This window comes from Cherax quadricarinatus, chromosome 56 (genome assembly GCF_038502225.1).
Source record: "Cherax quadricarinatus isolate ZL_2023a chromosome 56, ASM3850222v1, whole genome shotgun sequence".
Lineage (NCBI taxonomy): Eukaryota > Metazoa > Arthropoda > Malacostraca > Decapoda > Parastacidae > Cherax > Cherax quadricarinatus.
In genome coordinates this window covers 5,248,166-5,266,662 of record NC_091347.1, presented here as the reverse complement: position 1 = coordinate 5,266,662, position 18,497 = coordinate 5,248,166, and the positions used below count along the sequence as shown (strand labels likewise).

Sequence of the window (18,497 nt, the reverse complement as noted above, 5' to 3'; positions counted from 1 at the left end):
GTAAACAGCAACCGCCCAGGGAGGTACTACCATCCTGCCAAGTGAGTGTACAACAAAAACCTGTAATTGTTTTACATGATAGTAGGATTGCTGGTGCCTTTTGTCTGTCTCATAAACATGCAAGATTTCAGGTATGTCTTGCTACTTCTACTTGCACGTAGGTCACACTACACATGCATGTAAAAGCATATATATACATACCCTTCTGGGTATTCTTCTATTTTCTTTCTAGTTCTTCTTGTTTATTTCCTCTTAGCTCCATGGGGAAGTGGAACAGAATTCTTCCTCTGTAAGCCATGCGTGTTGTAAGAGGCGACTAAAATGCCGGGAGCAAGGGGCTAGTAATCCCTTCTCCCGAATAAATTACTAAATTTAATAAAGAAACTTTCGTTTTACTTTTTGGGCCACCCTGCCTTGGTGGGATATGGCCGGTGTGTTGAAAGAAAGAAAAGAAATAACTTGCTATTGCTACTTACACTTAGGTCACACTACACCTGCATGTACATGCATATATATACACACCCATCTAGGTTTTCTTCTATTTTCTTAATAGTTCTTGTTCTTTATTTCTTATCTTCATGGGAAAGTGGAAAAGAATTCTTCCTCAGTAAGCTATGCGTGTCACAAGAGGTGACTAAAATGTCAGGAGCAAGGGGAAAGTAACCCCTTCTCCTGTATATATTACTAAATTTAAAAAGAAAAACTTTTGCTTTTTTTATTAGGTCACCCTGCCTCGGTGGGATACTGGCAGTTTGTTGAAAAAAATTTTTTTTTATTAAATACATTAGCCATATCCCACCAGCAAAGTGTGACCCAAAAGGAAAACAAATAGACCCAGTGGCTTACACACTAGTATGGAGTTTTACGACTCCCTTGCCAAGGGTTATAACCCCATCTGTACCATGGTTCAGAAAATTATTCATCACTCACTCCCTAACTGTCAATGATCTAAAGAAGTAAAATATTCATCATCACTCACTCCTAGGTGTCACTCCAGAAAGACAGAAGCATCACAATCAAACTGCACCATTGAAATGCAACATTCCCATTCATCTTTCAAAGTGCTGACATTGTACTTCCCACCTTCAAAACTGAAGTTCAACTAATCAGTTTTGCTGAACCCCTCCATAATAATTACCATGCTCATATTCCAATAGCACAACTCCCCAAAACTTAAACCCCCTACTTTTAAATCTTGTTCACCCCCTCCTTCAACCATTTTTAAGACATCTCATACACCTTCTCTTCATTTCAGATTTATTCTCTTGTTAACTTATATTGCTTCATCTTTTTTTAAATTAGCAAATCATCTTGATAACCCACCATCCTCTCTGAATAATACACTCCTTACCATTACTCTTCTAACTGGACAAATATTTTTGTTGGTGGGTTAGGGTTTGAGAAGACCCTGCCTAGTATGGGCCAGTAAGCTGTCTGCTGCAGTATTCCTCCATTCTTATTTTCTTATTCACTGCATAATATTCACATCACACAAACCTCCAACATATCTCCCCTGCCTCTCTTCCTCCCTACTGACATCCAAAGACATTTTATTGAAATTGACATTAATGCATTCACTCCCACCAACTATTTTTTGGTCTTCACTTTCATTATATATTATGGAATCAAAGGACATGCTTTTGCAGGCAAAATCCTACCTCACTGGTAGACATCAGCATATAACAATCAATGACACTTCCTCATCAACCCAGATTATCAACACTGTACTGCAGCTCAGCATCCCTGGCTCAGTATCAATCCTCCTTTTGTGTCATCTGCAACCAGTCCTGTTTGCAGATGACACAAAACACTTGTCACTTTTAATCCAGATACTGTTGTCGTAAACACAGTCAATGAAGAGTTTGTAGTAATTTCTACCTGGATGGTAACCAACAATCTTATGGTTTAACAAACTTACTCTCAGTACTGACAAGACCTAATACATTTTTGGGAATAAAGCCAAAAAATAATCATTTTAGCCTAAAAATAAATAACTCCCACACAGAAAGATAAGATGAGGGAAAATTGTTAGATATATACCTTGACTGCAACCTGAAATTCAACACTTACATATGTGAATGAAACAAAGCCTCCTCAATATTTCGGAGAGCCCATCCCTATTCTTATGAAAATTATATATGGTAAATAACACAAAAACATAAGCAATGTGGGGAATTAAATTTGATGCAAAATTCATACAATTTACTTAATAAAAATAAAAATGAAGTATTTCCTAATTGAATCAAAACAATGAAAAAGTAAAACAAATTATGAAGGTGAATCAAAGCTAAGATTTGCAAATGTACAAAAGCAACAAGGTATGAGCTGGCTCTGATCCACAGAGATCAAATGTTACATGAATTTCATATTCACAAAAACAGAGGAAGACTGTCACCATCACACACTCAATAGATGCCTGTGGTATACAAGACATGAGCCTTAATGAGAGGCGCACCGCAATCACAGTGTAGTGTATTTGAGCACATGGATTTGAGTGAACCATTATATGAAAAGATGAAACAAGCTAACTAGTTTCAGATGTAATGAGTGGGTTAAGAAACAGCTCACGAAATGGCAAAAACCCAACATACGTTTCAGCCTTCCACAAATGACAAAGGTAAGGGCAAGTAGCAGTTCTTCAAAATTTTTTCCCAGTCTTGCTGGCCTGATCAAAACACACCGGATCATCAGAGAGCTGGATGGCAAGTAGCTTTTTAACAAGCCCCAGCACCACAGATTACCTTCCACCCTACACCTTCACACACACAAGCAACCCACACAAGTTATAGTACATATAGTACACTCACACAAAATTGTGTACAACATAAACTTTTCCCTTACAACATCCAACACATATGCAAGAAAATTTCCAAAGCTGAGCATTCTCTCAAGAATACACTATATAGTGGACCCCCGCATACCGTTGGCATCACATAACGTTTAATCCGCATACCGCTCGCTTTTATCGCAAAAATTTTGCCTCGCATACCGCTCAAAAACTCGCTCACCGCTGTTCGTCCGAGACGCGTCCAATGTGCGCCCTTAGCCAGCCTCACATGTGCCGCCGGTGGCATTGTTTACCAGCCAGCCTCCGCGGTAACATCCAAGCATACAATCGGAACATTTCGTATTATTACAGTGTTTTTGGTGATTTTATCTGCAAAATAAGTGACCATGGGCCCCAAGAAAGCTTCTAGTGCCAACCCTACAGCAATAAGGGTGAGAATTACTATAGAGATGAAGAAAGAGATCATTGATAAGTATGAAAGTGGAGTGCGTGTCCCCGACCTGGCCAGGTTGTACAAGAAACCCCAATCAACCATCGCTACTATTGTGGGCAACAGAAAGGCAATCAAGGAAGCTGTTCTTGCCAAAGGTTTAACTGTGTTTTCGAAACAGAGATCGCAAGTGATGGAAGATGTTGAGAGACTCTTATTGGTGTGGATAAATGAAAAACAGCTAGCAGGAGATAGCGTCTCTCAAGCAATCATAAGCGAAAAGGCTAGGAAGTTGCATGAGGATTTAATTAAAAAAATGCCTGCAACTAGTGATGATGTGAGTGAATTTAAGGCCAGCAAAGGTTGGTTTGCGAGATTTAAGAAGCGTAGTGGCATACATAGTGTGATAAGGCATGGTGAGGCTGCCAGTTCGGACCACAAAGCAGCTGAAAAATATGTGCAGGAATTCAAGGAGTACATAGACAGTGAAGGACTGAAACCTGAACAAGTGTTTAATTGTGATGAAACAGGCCTGTTTTGGAGGAAATTCCCAAGCAGGACCTACATTACTCAGGAGGAAAAGGCACTCCCAGGACATAAGCCTATGAAAGACAGGCTTACTTTGTTGATGTGTTCCAATGCTACAGGTGATTGCAAAGTGAAGCCTTTATTAGTGTATCACTCTGAAACTCCCAGACCGTTCAGGCAAAAGAATGTCCTCAAGGAGAATTTGTGTGTGCTGTGGAGGGCAAACATTAAGGCATGGGTCACTAGAGACTTTTTCTATGACTGGTTACACCATGCATTTGCCCCCAATGTGAAAGATTACCTAACTGAAAAGAAATTAGAACTTAAGTGCCTCCTGGTGTTAGACAATGCCCCTGGTCATCCTACAGACGTGGCAGAGCGACTTTATGGGGACATGAAATTCATTAAGGTGAAGTTTTTGCCTCCTAATACCACTCCTCTCCTGCAGCCCATGGACCAGCAGGTTATTGCAAACTTCAAAAAACTGTACACAAAAGCTCTGTTTGAAAGGTGCTTTGTAGTGACCTCAGAAACTCAACTGACTCTAAGAGAGTTTTGGAGAGAGCACTTTAATATCCTCAATTGTGTAAACCTTATAGGTAAGGCTTGGGAGGGAGTGACTAAGAAAACCTTGAACTCTGCTTGGAAGAAACTGTGGCCAGAATGTGTAGACAAAAGGGATTTTGAAGGGTTTGAGGCTAACCCTGAGAGGATTATGCCAGTTGAGGAATCCACTGTGGCATTGGGAAAGTCCTTGGGGTTGGAGGTTAGTGGGGAGGATGTGGAAGAGTTGGTGGAGGAGGACAATGAAGAATTAACCACTGATGAGCTGATAGATCAACTTCAACAGCAAGAGGCCATACCTGAGGAAACTGGTTCAGAGGAGGGGAGAGAGAAATTGAAGAAGTTGCCTACTACAAAGATTAAGGAAATCTGTGCAATGTGGCTGAAAATGCAAACCTTTATGGATGAGAATCACCCTCACACAGCTATTGCAAGCCGTGCTGGTGATTATTACACTGACAATGTTGTGAAACACTTTAGGGAAGTCATAAAGGAACGAGAGGTACAGGCCACTATGGACAGATATGTTGTGCGAAAGAAGTCCAGTGACTCTGAAGCTGGTCCTAGTGGCATTAAAAGAAGAAGGGAAGTAACCCCAGAAAAGGACTCGACACCTCAAGTCTTAATGGAAGGGGATTCCCCTTCTAAACACTAACACTCTCTCTCCCCTCCTCCCATCCCATCAATCATCACCAGATCTTCAATGAAAGTAAGTGTCATGTAATTGTGCATGCCTTTTTCAGTTTGTGTGTATTAAAATTAACATTTCATGTGGTAAAATTTTTTTTTTTCATACTTTTGGGTGTCTTGCACGGATTAATTTGATTTCCATTATTTCTTATGGGGAAAATTCATTCGCATACCGATCATTTCGCATAACAATGAGCCCTCTTGCACGGATTAAAATCGCTATGCGGGGGTCCACTGTATTCCATAAACAACATTGCTCACTGTACTACTCACTAATCTATCCCTACCTCATTTATGGTGTCTGTGTTTAGAAATCCACTACACCAAATCACCTAAAACTAATAGTTACCCAACAGAAATCAGATGTTAGAATCACCACCTAATCAGGTTCTAGACCTGTATAAATTATTATATGAAAAAAGAAGTAAATTTCTTCTTTTTCAGGTCACCCTGCCTCAGTGGGAGATGACCAGTGTGTTGAAAAAAGATATCCATACCTACTATTCTGCATTCTATATATAAAGGACACTTAAACTTTAAACCAGCACTCTGACTCTTCCTGGAAAGTTGCAACAGAACACAGACACCATATGTTTGACTCGACCTACCTAAGAACTCCACGAAAATAAAGGACCCTAAAATTTGAAACTCCCTTCCAGGAGATCCAACAAGGTTTCCCTTTGGCCACCTGCTTCAACAATATAGCTAAAAAGCACCCTCAAACCCTGCTTAGAGTAATTATGTTTCCAAATCATATTAATATGCACACTGATGTTCTCAATATCAACAATATATTTCACCACATGTAATAACAAAAAATATGGCGTACACCAATTATATAAAATGTCAAATATTGTAAACCATAGCATTCTAGTTAACTAACCTAATTTAATAATTAATCAGCACTGCAGATGTAAGTTGGTTTTAACCCATTCAGGGTCCGTGCCATAGATCTACGGCTATACGTTGAGGGTCCAAACCGTAGCTCTACAGCATGAGCTTAGCTCACTCTGATAAGCTGTGAGTGGTAAATTTGGGCCTAGATATGAGAGAATACATCTATGTGGTATGTGTGCACCACATAAAACAAATCCTGCAGCACACAGTGCATAATGAGAGAAAAATAACCGAGACCGTAATTTTCGATTAAAACAGCGGCTTAGCAGTGTTTTTTCATATGTTTTTTATAGTCATATTTGCAATTTCTTGGTCTCAGTTGATAGAATGGAAGATATATTACAGAAATAGAGATGATTTTGATTGGTTTTTGTAATAGAAATGGCTTGAAACTGAGCTCAAAGTAGCGGAAATGTTAAATTTTTGACGATGTTCAAGAGTAAACAAATGACCCCACATGTCTAATACACGCCAGCTGGTGGGTCTAATATACATTCACAAATGTGGCAATATTATTTATACAATTATTACAATATTGCATAACAGTAAATCTTCTATTTTTTGGTTTGAATAAAAATTCATTATGTGAATAAAAAATCAAAATGGAATTCATTTGTAAAGCCTGAAAACATAACTAATGAACAGAGGAAATGTTAGTTTAGTGAATGCCTTCACTGTTTATTGTGGACCCTAATTTGAAATCAGAATATTTTGAACTTTGCATTAAATTGGCCAAATTACCAACTTCCGATCATTTTATTTTGTAGTTGAAACAGTTGACTTGGCGATTTCTTGTGCTCAATCGATAGAATAGAAGTAATACTAGTGAAATAGCTAAGAATTTGGTCAACTGGAATAATGTAATTGGCCTAAAATGGGAGTCAAAGTTGGCAAAATCGCCAATGCGTAAATATCGCTGACACATCAAAATTCACAAGAGCATAATTTTGTCAATTTTCCATCACATTCTGTACTGTTTGTTTTATTACCTTCAGAAAAAGATTCTCTGCCATTTCTTAAAAAAAATAAAATTATTTTTTGAAAATTGGACCCTGGTGCACACTTTGAAATTTGGCCTCTGGACCCTGAAAGGGTTAAGGCTGTCCAAATGGTCTGCATAGCAAGGGGCTTTCTATATAGTTTATGCATGTCAATTACTAATCCTATGTCAACTGTAAACTGTACTTTATAGAAATAAAGTTTCTCACTGTCATGAATGTCATTTTAAAAACTATTTCAAACTTCTCAACCAACCTCTGTGACCTCTCTTCCAAATTTCCCAGAAGCAGTGCCATAAGCAAAGAAAAACAGTGAAAACTCGCACTTTATATCAGATTTATTATCATTTAAACCCACATCTTTCTCCAACCTTCTAGCATTCACTTCCTTTACTGCACCATCTACAAAGAGTGAAGGAAGGATAGGTTTTGAAATTTACAAAGCACTAGGACTGACTCTGTACAATAAAATGTCAATTTTTCTACATCAGTCTCCATGGTACATAGATGCCATGGGTACACATAAAAAGAACATTACAGTGTATGTATATTTTTTACCCAGGAAAGTCAATCAATGTGACTTTTTTTCTATGTTTTAAAGGATATCACACCCTGAATCAATTGCAATACAGTATCATAAGACTTTCCTGTGCATAGTGTTAGAAGACAAAAGCACTCAAAGTAAAAATAACAATATACTAAATTTTATTGTATATTCCATGTGGTGATAGACTATGCATCTCCGACCCCATGTTTACAGTACTAAAACACCTTGAAACACATATGAAGCCAGTGAATGTGGTGTTAATCACTGAAAACAAGAAAACAAAACAAAAAAAACTATCTTAATTTAGAACAAGCAAAATTATTGTAATTCGGCATAAATGAATAGGAAAACACACAAACCTTTGTCTATTTATGCCAATGTTGTCAACTGATCATTTTTCACCAACTTCAACACACCATAAAACCATAAGTTTTTGTCTGATTTCAGTTTTGTTTTTGTAGCTCTATTTAGAAAAACATGATACAGTATTTAAAACTAAGATTTTTTTTTCCAAAATTTTGCCATATACAGTAATAATATTTTCAGGGTATGCCACAGTTTAAGGCTTATTGCATGCAGGAAAAGCTATAGTGATAGACAAGGTGTCCTAGATTACATAGCTGGTCCTTTACCAACAAAGCATTAGAACTTCATGACATTGTCTAACACGTTTACTGTCATGCATACTTCTACGAACTCCACCATGTATGTACTTCTAAGTTAAAAATAAGCCTACATACCTTTACACTATCTAGTACTGCATACAGATCATTCACTGGTGGTACAACAAAGGAGAATCTTTGTCTGAAGCGCGGGCAACTGTAGGAAAATATTAATGAGTACTTTATGATTTTGGTGATAATTAATATGATCCTAATAAAATGTGGCCCAATTGGTTTCAAGAATTTTCTCCCCAATAATGGAATAAACACAATGCCATGAATAGAGGTTGGAATCAATTATGCATAGTACAGTGGACCCCCGGTTAACGATATTTTTTCATTCCAGAAGTATGTTCAGGTGCCAGTACTGACCGAATTTGTTCCCATAAGGAATATTGTGAAGTAGATTAGTCCATTTCAGACCCCCAAACATACACGTACAAACGCACTTACATAAATACACTTACATAATTGGTCGCATTGGGAGGTGATCGTTAAGTGGGGGTCCACTGTATAATGAATTACATCACTTATTTAGAACACCTTCAAAAATAATAAAACATATAAATACCTTATATGCATGATGCCCTGAGAGCTGGTGGTGATGGTGGCAGCTTTATCACATGCTGCTAGAGTTTTTAATACCTTCCTGGGGTTAATATTAGGGCATAGGGGCACAACTGTCGCAAGGAAGGGAGGGTTGTTAGCAGTGCCCAAGCCACGCTTACGTAGAATAGCTGCCTCCTTTTTAAATGCACGAATTTGCTTTGATCTGTGCTTCCTCTGTTCACGACTGAGCTCCTTCTTAGCTTTCTTGCTTAATGTTTTAACGCTGATTCGTCCTGGAAAAAGTAAGTCATAGCACTACATGCTGGAAAAATATTTAGAAAAACAATCTTGCCTTTCTCAATCATGTAATCTAGGATTTCCATGCTTCTTTCATGCAGCACAGCCTCTCCTTACTACAGAGTTCTGTTCCTAAGACCACGTCAGTAAAAGAATTCATTGCTAAGCAAGGAGCATGCTATAATGGTAGTGGGTTTGTGTCAAAAATCTTTGATATTGTTTTAATGTCACCTTTCCACTATTTATAACATTTTTAGTACAGTAGGGCCCCACTTTATGGCATTTCGCCTTACGGCGTTCCGCTAATAAAGCAATTTCAAATTATGACCAAAACTTGCTATACGGCTCCCAGTCTTTCTAGTATGGCATGCTCCACCTGGTTTGGTTATTCTCTGTGAGCACATCTCTCTATTATGTCTGGAAACTTTCCAAAATTTCAAGTGTTCTAAAGTTATTGCATATTTTATATGTACAGTGGAACCCCGGTTATCGGCCGATATGGATATTAGCTGAATCTGATTTCAGCCACTTTCCTGGCCGAAATTCTGTCCTGAATTTCGACCGGCAACTCAGAAATCGGCCATACTGGGCGTATCCGCTCACCATTCCCCCGCGCTCGTGAGTCAGTCTGGGTGAGTGAGCAACATTCCGCGCGTTCATCCAAACATTTCATCACAATCCATTGTTTTTTGCAGTTGTTTATTGAGTGCGACTGCAAAATAAGCCACCTTGGGCCCAAAGTTCCTAGTGCTACCCCTTTGGTAAAGAAAGTGAGAAACACAATAGAATTCAGTGACAAAACCTTGTCCCACTTCAGGCAAATCTTAAAGAGATGCCAGAACCAGACCTCTCTGGACTTCTTTTTTTTTTGCAACAGGGGTACAGTGACTCTAAAGCTGGTCCTAGTGCCAGTAAAAAACGAAGAAGGGAAGTAACCTCAGAGAGGAGCTTGATACCTTAAGTCCTTATGGAGGGGGATTCCCTTTCCAAACAATAAGTTCTCCTCTCTCTCCCCTCCTTGCCTTCTTCAATATGCCCACAAGAGTCTTCAATAAAGGTATGTAATATTCAGTTATTATTAAAATTTGTACTTTATATTTATTTCTCATTGTTTTCTGTACGTAAAACTATAGTTAATCTTTAAAAAACGTATTTTTTGTTAATATTTTTGGGTGTCTGGAACCAATTACAGTGGACCCTCAACCAGCGATATTAATCCGTTCCTGAGAGCTCATCGTTAATCAAAATAATCGTTAGTCAAGTTAATTTTCCCCATAAGAAACAATGGAAATCAAATTAATCCGTGCAAGACACCCCAAAGTACAGTGGACCCCCGGATAACGATCAGCTCCCAACTCGACCAATTATGTAAGTTTATTTTTGTAAGTGCTTTTGTAGGTGTATTTTTAGGGGTCTGAAAAGGACTAATCTAATTCACAATATTTCTTATGGGAACAAATTCGGTCTATAACGGCACCCAAACAGACTTCTGGATTGAAATAATATCGTTATGCAGGGGTCCACTGTATTCAAAAAAAAAATTTTTACCACATGAAATATTAATTTTAATACACACAAACTGAAGAAGACATGCACAGTTACATGACACTTACCTTTATTGAAGATCTGGTGATGATTGATGGGATGGGAGGAGGGGAGACCGTTGATCTTGTTAGTGTTTAGAAGGGGAATCCCCTTTCATTAGCACTTGAGGCAGCAAGTCTTTTTCTGGGGTTACTTCCCTTGTTCTTTTAATGCCACTAGGACCAGCTTCAGAGTCACTGGACTTCTGTTGCACAACATATCTGTCCATAGAGGCCTGTACCTCTCGTTCCTTTATCCTAAAGTGTTTCACAACATTGTCAGTGTAATAGTCACCAGCACGGCTTGCAATAGCTGTGTGAGGGTGATTTTCATCAAAAAAGGTTTGCACTTTAACCCTTTGAGGGTTTCGGACGTACTAGTACGGTTTACGACCCAGGGTTTTTGACGTACTAGTACGCCTAAATTCTAGCACCCTCAAATCTAGTGGGAGAAAGCTGGTAGGCCTTCATATGAAAGAATGGGTCTATGTGGTCAGTGTGCACAGTCTAAAAAAAATCCTGCAGCACACAGTGCATAATGAGAAAAAAAAAACTTTGACCGTTTTTTTGGAATAAAACAGCGACTTTGCACTCTATTTTCGTATGGTATTTATTGTTGTATTCTAGTTTTCTTGGTCTCATTTTATAGAATGGAAGACATATTACAGAAATTGAGATGATTTTGACTGGTTTTACAATGAAAAGTACCTTGAAATTGAGCTCAAAGTAGCAGAAATGTTCGATTTTTACCAAATTTCAAAAGTAAACAAATCATGCCAAGCGTCCAATACACATCAACTGGTGAGTCTAATATTCTTTCACAAGTGCGCCAATAATATTTATATCATTTTTTACACTAATGCAGTAGTCTGCATAACAGTAAATCTTATATTTTTTGTGAGAATAAAAATTCAAAGTGGAAAGCAAAAGAATATAAGAGGAGCCTTGAGACGTGACTAATGACCAGAGGAAATGTCATTTTAGTGCCAGGAATGTCTTTCTTGTTTATTCTGGAAATTGGTATCTTTTGAAATTTGTATGAAATTGGCAAAATTGCTAAATTCTGACCACTGTACTGGATAGTTGAATTTCATAAATGGGTGGTTTCTTGCACCCATTCGATAGAAAAAATGGATTTCTAGCGAAATATTCATGTTTTCTGTCGACTAGTACGGTGGAATTGGCGGAAAATGGGGCTCAAAGTGGGCAAAAGCACCGATGCGTAAACATCGCCGAGACCGCTAACTTTGCGAGAGCATAATTCCGTAAGTTTTCCATCAAATTTCAAACTTTTGGTGTCCTTATGATCGGGAAAAGATTCTCTATCTTTTCATAAGAGAAAATTATTTTTTTTTTTTAAATTTGGCCGACCCTGAGAACGAGTTTCGGAGAGGGCCTGTCGACCCTCAAAGGGTTAAGCCACTTTACACACATTTCCTTAATCTTTGAAGTAGGCAACTTCTTCAATTTCTCTCTCCCCTCCTCCGAAGCAGTTTCCTCAGGTGTGGCCTCTTACTGTTGAAGATGATCTAGCAGCTCATCAGTGGTTGTTCTTCATTGTCCTCCTCCACCAACTCTTCCACATCCTCCCCACTAACCTCACCAATATGAGCACTAGTTCCAGGCATTTTTTCCTGTTCACCTGGGTGTTAGTAAACTGTTGTGGGTCGCATCCTGGGGGACAAGATTAAGGACCACAATGGAAATAAGTTACACAGTCCTCGATGATGCACTGACTTTCTTGGGTTATCCTGGGTGGCTAACCCTCCGGGGTTAATCGTTTCTCGGTAATTGTTTCACGTTAAGCCACACCAACAACACTCTCTCCACATCTTCGAGTAATACAGCTGATGGTGGTGCAGCAACAACAACAGCTGACTGTGGTGCAGCAGCAGCTGCACCTTTGGCAAGAACAGCTTCCTTGATTGCCGTTTTCTTACCCACAATAGTAGCGATGGTTGATTGGGGTTTATTATACAACCTGACCAGCTCAGAGACACGCACTCCACTTTCATACTTAGCAATGATCTCTTTCTTCATCTCCATAGTAATTCTCACCCTTTTTGCTGTAGGGTTGGCACTAGAAGCTTTCTTGGGGCCCATGGTGACTTATTTTGCAGGTGCAATCACTACAAAGGCTGTGATAATATGAAATGTTCCAGTTGTTGTATGTTTGGAAGCGACCGCGGTGGCTGGCTGGCTTGTAAACACTGACACCCAAGGGACAAGTGAGGCGCGCTCAGGCCAAAGTGGACGCGTATGGTACGGAACGAATAGCGCTGGTCGGGTTTTTAAGCGCTAGTTGAGGCAAAATTTTTGCGTTTAAATGTATCGCTAGTTAGATTTATCGTTAATTGATGCCATTCTTACAGAAAATATCACTTCGGTTTTCGGCCTTTTCGGATTTAGGTCAACCTTCTGGAACGGATTATGGCCGAAATCCGGGGTTCCACTGTACTCTGATAATTATGTGTACCTGTACCCAAATATACTTATACACTGCGCTGGCATGCAGGTACACATTAAAATCACTAAGAGTCTCTCTACTCTTGACCCTGGATATTTGAAATTATGCTAGCCGAAATTAGTGCCAGATTACCGATTCCCAGATTAGTGATGGCTGACCTGTTTTAGAATCTGACATCATTGCAATGTGGGTGCATCGATGTTTCATGGACTAGCATGCTCTCAAACATATCTAATATGATATACAACTACAATAGCAAATTTCTAAATACAGTGGACCCCCGGTTAACGATATTTTTTCACTCCAGAAGTATGTTCAGGTGCCAGTACTGAAAATAAAAATATTGTGAAAGATTAGTCCATTTCAGACCCCCAAACATACACATACAAACGCACTTACATAAATACACTTACATAATTGGTCACATTCGGAGGTAATCGTTATGCGGGGGTCCACTGTACAGTAAAAAAAAAAAAAATGTGAAAAAAGTTCAGTGTAAGACAATGTGGTTTTATGCAACATTTTTTCTACAGATATGCCAGTTAGGCTAAATCTGTCAAACTTCAGAAAGACACAAAAGACAAACCTTTTACTGACTGTTAACTTTCTTTTTTTGCAATTATACTAAGTTTCTTATGTTCAACAATCTTATAAGAATAAATAAATTTAAAAATTAAAAAAAAAAAAAATCTGCCCACAGTAAGACTGTCACAGCTCTGACCTGTGTACAGTTTAACACTTTCAGGGTCCAAGGCCAAAATCTGAAGTGGTGCTCAAGTGTCCAAGAAATTTTGAACAAAAAAAAAAAATTATTTTTTCTTACAGAATTAAAGAGCATATTTTTGTGAAGGTAATAAGACAAAAAAAAAATCTGATCAGTGCTTACCGAGATACAGTGCCAAGAAGTTTGTCAAAAATGATGTGGTGGCGGCAACATCGACGAATTCCACATACGCGCATTACATTATTTTGCGGTTTTTGTTGTTTTTTCTTTTCTTTTCCAATTTTTTTCTATTCCTACTAACATTTGGGGCCTGAGAGACCAATACTGTATATAATGTATTTATATAAACTCACTGTATTGAACACAATAACCGCACTAAAGTTATTATCATATTATTGTTTACCACTGTTGTTTATTACAATAAACATGCACAAATCTTGTATAATACTAATGTTCTATCATATATTTACATATTTACAATCACTGGACATGGTTTTAAAACTGCTGGAGCTTGTGGAACTCCTTGAAACAAGGCACCATGCACAGAGGCACCTTACATTCCTCACACATAAACCGAGTGTCTTTGGGTCTTTGTTGCCGTCGTTTTGTTTGTGCACAGACAATGCATCTCTTCTGAGCAAATTTCTTCTTAGTTGAAGGAAGCTGTATTATGAAATGATCACCTTCTCTCCTCAAACGCTTGGGTATATCCTGAGGAATACGAGGACCATGTTGTATAGCAGGTGTTGTTACCTGGTACTTCATTATGAGTTGTCTGACAACAGACAAACAAAATTCACCATACGGTGGTCTGTTGCCAGTCTTTATTTGGTACATATTATATGCATTGAGCATTGAAATGTCCATGAGATGGAAGAAAAGTTTCATGTACCACTTGTAACTCTTACGAACACAGTCAACAAAACCAATCTGCATGTCACACTTGTCAACCAAGCGCATGTTTTGTGTATAATCAATCACTGACACTGGTTTTCGAATACGTTCATTAGTCACTCGATCAACTTTGCCACTGTCTTGCATTTCATTACGGTGAATGGTTGTCAACAATGTGACATCTTGTTTGTCATGCCACCGTAATGCCATGATGTCATTGGCAGTAAACACCTGCACGTCATCACCACGAGCACCTGCGTTGAGCCTGGGCATGTTTACGATTAGAACGCACTGTGCCACACACATCTGTCTTGTTCACTCGCATGAAATCACTGAGTAATGGGCTTGTGTACCAGTTATCGGTATATAATGTATGCCCCTTACCAAGATAAGGTGCCATCATGTTTCTCACTACGTCACCTGAGATACCCAATAACATCTTGGTATCTTTCAATGTTTTACTACCCGTGTATACAACAATATCCAACACCAGGCCACTGTCACAATCACAGAGTACAAACAGTTTTATACCAAAGCATTTCCTCTTGCTTGGTATATACTGCTTGAATGACAGTCTACCTTTGAACAAAATCAAAGACTCGTCAATTACAAGATTTTTGAATGGATAAAAGTATATGCTGAACTTTTGTTTGAGATACATGAAAACATTTCTAATCTTGTATAACCTGTCACTTCTGTCAGGCCTGGTTTTGTCAAAGTACAACATACGTAAGAGTAAGATAAACCTGTTCACTGATATGATTTCACTGAAGACCGGGGTAGAAATTAGCCGATCTGTGGACCAGTATGCTTTTATATTATGCTTATAGATGTGAGGCATAAGCATTATTGTTGCAAAAAGCAAATACATTTCTGCAACAGTCGTCTCTTTCCACCTGTGTAGTCTTGACTGTGGTGATAAGATCGTATTTGCCATGGTGTACTCAAAATACTTATTACTTTCCCTGACAATAATTTCCATCAGTGGCTGGTCAAAGAATAATTCAAAGAATTCCAGTTCATTGGCCGTGGTTCCAAGGGGACAATTAGGTAGAATTCCACTTTGAGAATCATCAAAGTGGTGAGGCTTGGGAACAAAATTGGGATTTTGCTGCCAATCCCACATACGGTTTGCTGGTGGATACTGGACATCATAGGCTGGTTGTGCGGGTGGTTGTGGTTGTGGTGGGCTGGTGGTTGGCGCTCCGCTTTGTCCTTGAACTGACAAGTCAGCAGCGTGGGTCCCAGCATGGCCTCGTGAGTCACGCATGGCGGTGCCATTACCATCACCACTAACACCATCCACTGATGCCTGTGGTCTATCCATGCCAAGTGTAGCCACATCATCCTCACTATCACTACCTAAAACTGGTGTTGGGCCACGGGATGTACTCCGGGATGTACTCCGGGATGTACTCCAGGATGTACTCCGTCCCCTGGGCACAGCATAGGGTACACTACCCGAGTGCATGCGGCGGCGAACATACCGACGCTTCACTGGTGAATATGATTCCTCACTATCACTACTCGATTGATCGTCGAGCGCAATAAAATCACAGTCAACGTCACTATCATCATCATTACTGAAGTCAGAGGCCTGGCCACGCGAAAATATTAGTTTTCTCTTGCGATGAGGAACAACCGACCGTGAGTCACGAGTGCCCACACCAGAGGTAGAAGGTTGAGGATCGTCAGGGTTTTCTGCACTATTATCGATATCCTGGTCATTCTTTTCGGTCACTAACTGATCAAAGCCGTAGAATTCGTCTTCATTTCCACTTCCATCAGTGTCAGAACTATCAGATAGGAAGAGGAGAGTCCCAATTTTCCGGGGAGTGAGAGCTGACTTGCGATGAGGCATGGTGAACAAGGGTAACTGAGCCGGAGTTCCCACAATGCTATGCGGGCGCCTAGATTTTTTGTTTATGGCGCACACCCACCATGCAGACCCGTTCTCTCACATGTAGGCCTATGAGCGTTTTCGCGCTAAATTTGACGGCGCTAGAATTTTGGCGTTGATCTACGGTTTGGACACTCAACGTAAAGCCGTTGATCTACGGGACGGACCCTGAAAGGGTTAAGAGTTAAAATATTGACTATTTCGCAAAGTTTATTAATCTTATAACAATTGGTCAATCTTTAAAACTAACCCTTCCCTTGTGCATAATGTACTGATACACAGAAGACCAAATTATGTATGACAAAACTTAGATGTATTCATAATTTTCATTCCTTCAAATATGCTGCCTACCACTATTTTAGGTATACAACAGTCATCATTTAAGATGGTACTTACATTCCTGATAATAGCATCTAATTAAAAAAAAAGTGTAAAATGAACTGAAGAACATAAGAGAAAAATAGGGTTATGTTCCCATGGCCCCATACAAATGCAATCTTTGACACCTTACATTGTAAATGATGTTGCTTGTTGATCTAAAAATACAAGTTACATACCCAAATCCTAAAGAAAAACTTATTTACTAAATAACTTGGAGATAGCTTATACTCCACCTGTGACCATTATAAATTTTATACACAATTTTTTCAGTACAGAATATGCAATAAAATTAAAAAGAAAGAATTTTACCCTATCTTAAAAGCTTTCTTTCTTTTGCTTGTACATGTAGAAGCACAGGTCATCTGTTTTATTTGCTAATGCCACTCTCACATTTCTCTATACAAATTTCTTATTTATAATAGTGACAAGGAAGAATTTTATCCTTTCAATTCTTTATCCTCTTAGGTGTACACAATACATATCTTTGTTCTCTTGCTTGTTGATAAAGAAGTGTTTGAAGATGATTATGTGACTTCTGAGAGATAGATGTCTGTTTATGTTTTCTTAGGCAACACCACTAATACATTTCATTCAGCTTACACCCTCATACAGGTCACTATAAAATTTTCTCATTTATAACAGCACTGCCTAGTACAGTGTAAATGGCCCTCTCTATGGAATGAGGCAAATGTAGTCCCTGTTCACAAAAAGAAGAGCAGAGCAGAAATCAGCAACTACAGGCCAGTGTCACTCCTGTCAATCACTGGTAAGATCCTTGAGACAATAATCTCAAGACAAATGACAGAGTTTTTTGACTACCACTCACTACTTTGTGATCGCCAATATGGCTTCAGGAAAGGTTACTCTGCTGCTGATCTGTTGTTAAACCTCTCCACTAAGTGGCATCAGTCACTGGATGAATCCAAAGTCAGCTGTGTGGCAGCACTGGACATTGCTGGCGCTTTCGACCGGGTGTGGCACCAGGGCCTCTTAGCAAAACTTCAAGCACTGGGAATTGCAGGCTCTACGCTATGTCTCCTCAGTGATTACCTTCATGGTAGATCTCTAAGTGTAGTTCTCAATGGAACGGAATCAGCAAGACATCCTATTGGGGCAAGTGTTCCACAAGGAAGCGTGCTGGGTCCGTTGTTATGGAATGTCTACTTCAACTACCTTCATCTCATCCCAGAATCACATGCATATGCAGACAACTGTACATTGACTTTCACTTATCCAAGAGAAGAAATGCCAGCTGCTCTAAGCTACATCAATCACCAGCTGAGAGCTATATCAGCTTGGGGAAATAGATGGCAAGTAACATTTGCACCTGAGAAAACACAAATGATGATCGTCTCTAGGCATCATGATGGTAATGCTGGTGCAGTAGTAAGGATGAATGGGAGGGTGTTGGCACCTGGAGAAGAAGTTGATATCCTTGGGGTGAAATTTGACTCCAAACTAACCATGAAGAACCATGTTGTAAATCTTGCAAACAAGGCAGCCAGGAAGCTTACAGCACTTCGCTGTATCTCGCATCTGCTTGACAGTAGGGGTTGCAAGATCCTGTACGAGGCACAAGTACGCTCACACCTTGAGTA

At 39.2% G+C, this 18,497-nt stretch overlaps 1 protein-coding gene across 6 annotated transcripts in view; it reads right to left on the bottom strand.

Moving 5' to 3' along the window:
* Positions 1-18,497, bottom strand: part of Tsr1 (Tsr1 ribosome assembly factor) — a 221,479-nt gene that overhangs the window by 148,079 nt on the left and 54,903 nt on the right. For 5 of the 6 annotated variants that reach the window (XM_070097035.1, XM_070097039.1, XM_070097037.1 and 2 more), the window contains 2 exons: positions 8,676-8,946; positions 8,183-8,261 (listed from right to left, as the gene is read on the bottom strand). In XM_070097035.1, coding sequence (XP_069953136.1) covers positions 8,183-8,261; positions 8,676-8,946 — 350 coding nt within the window. The remainder of the gene's footprint in view (positions 1-8,182; positions 8,262-8,675; positions 8,947-18,497) is intronic. The other variant, XM_070097040.1, reaches the window with a different exon arrangement.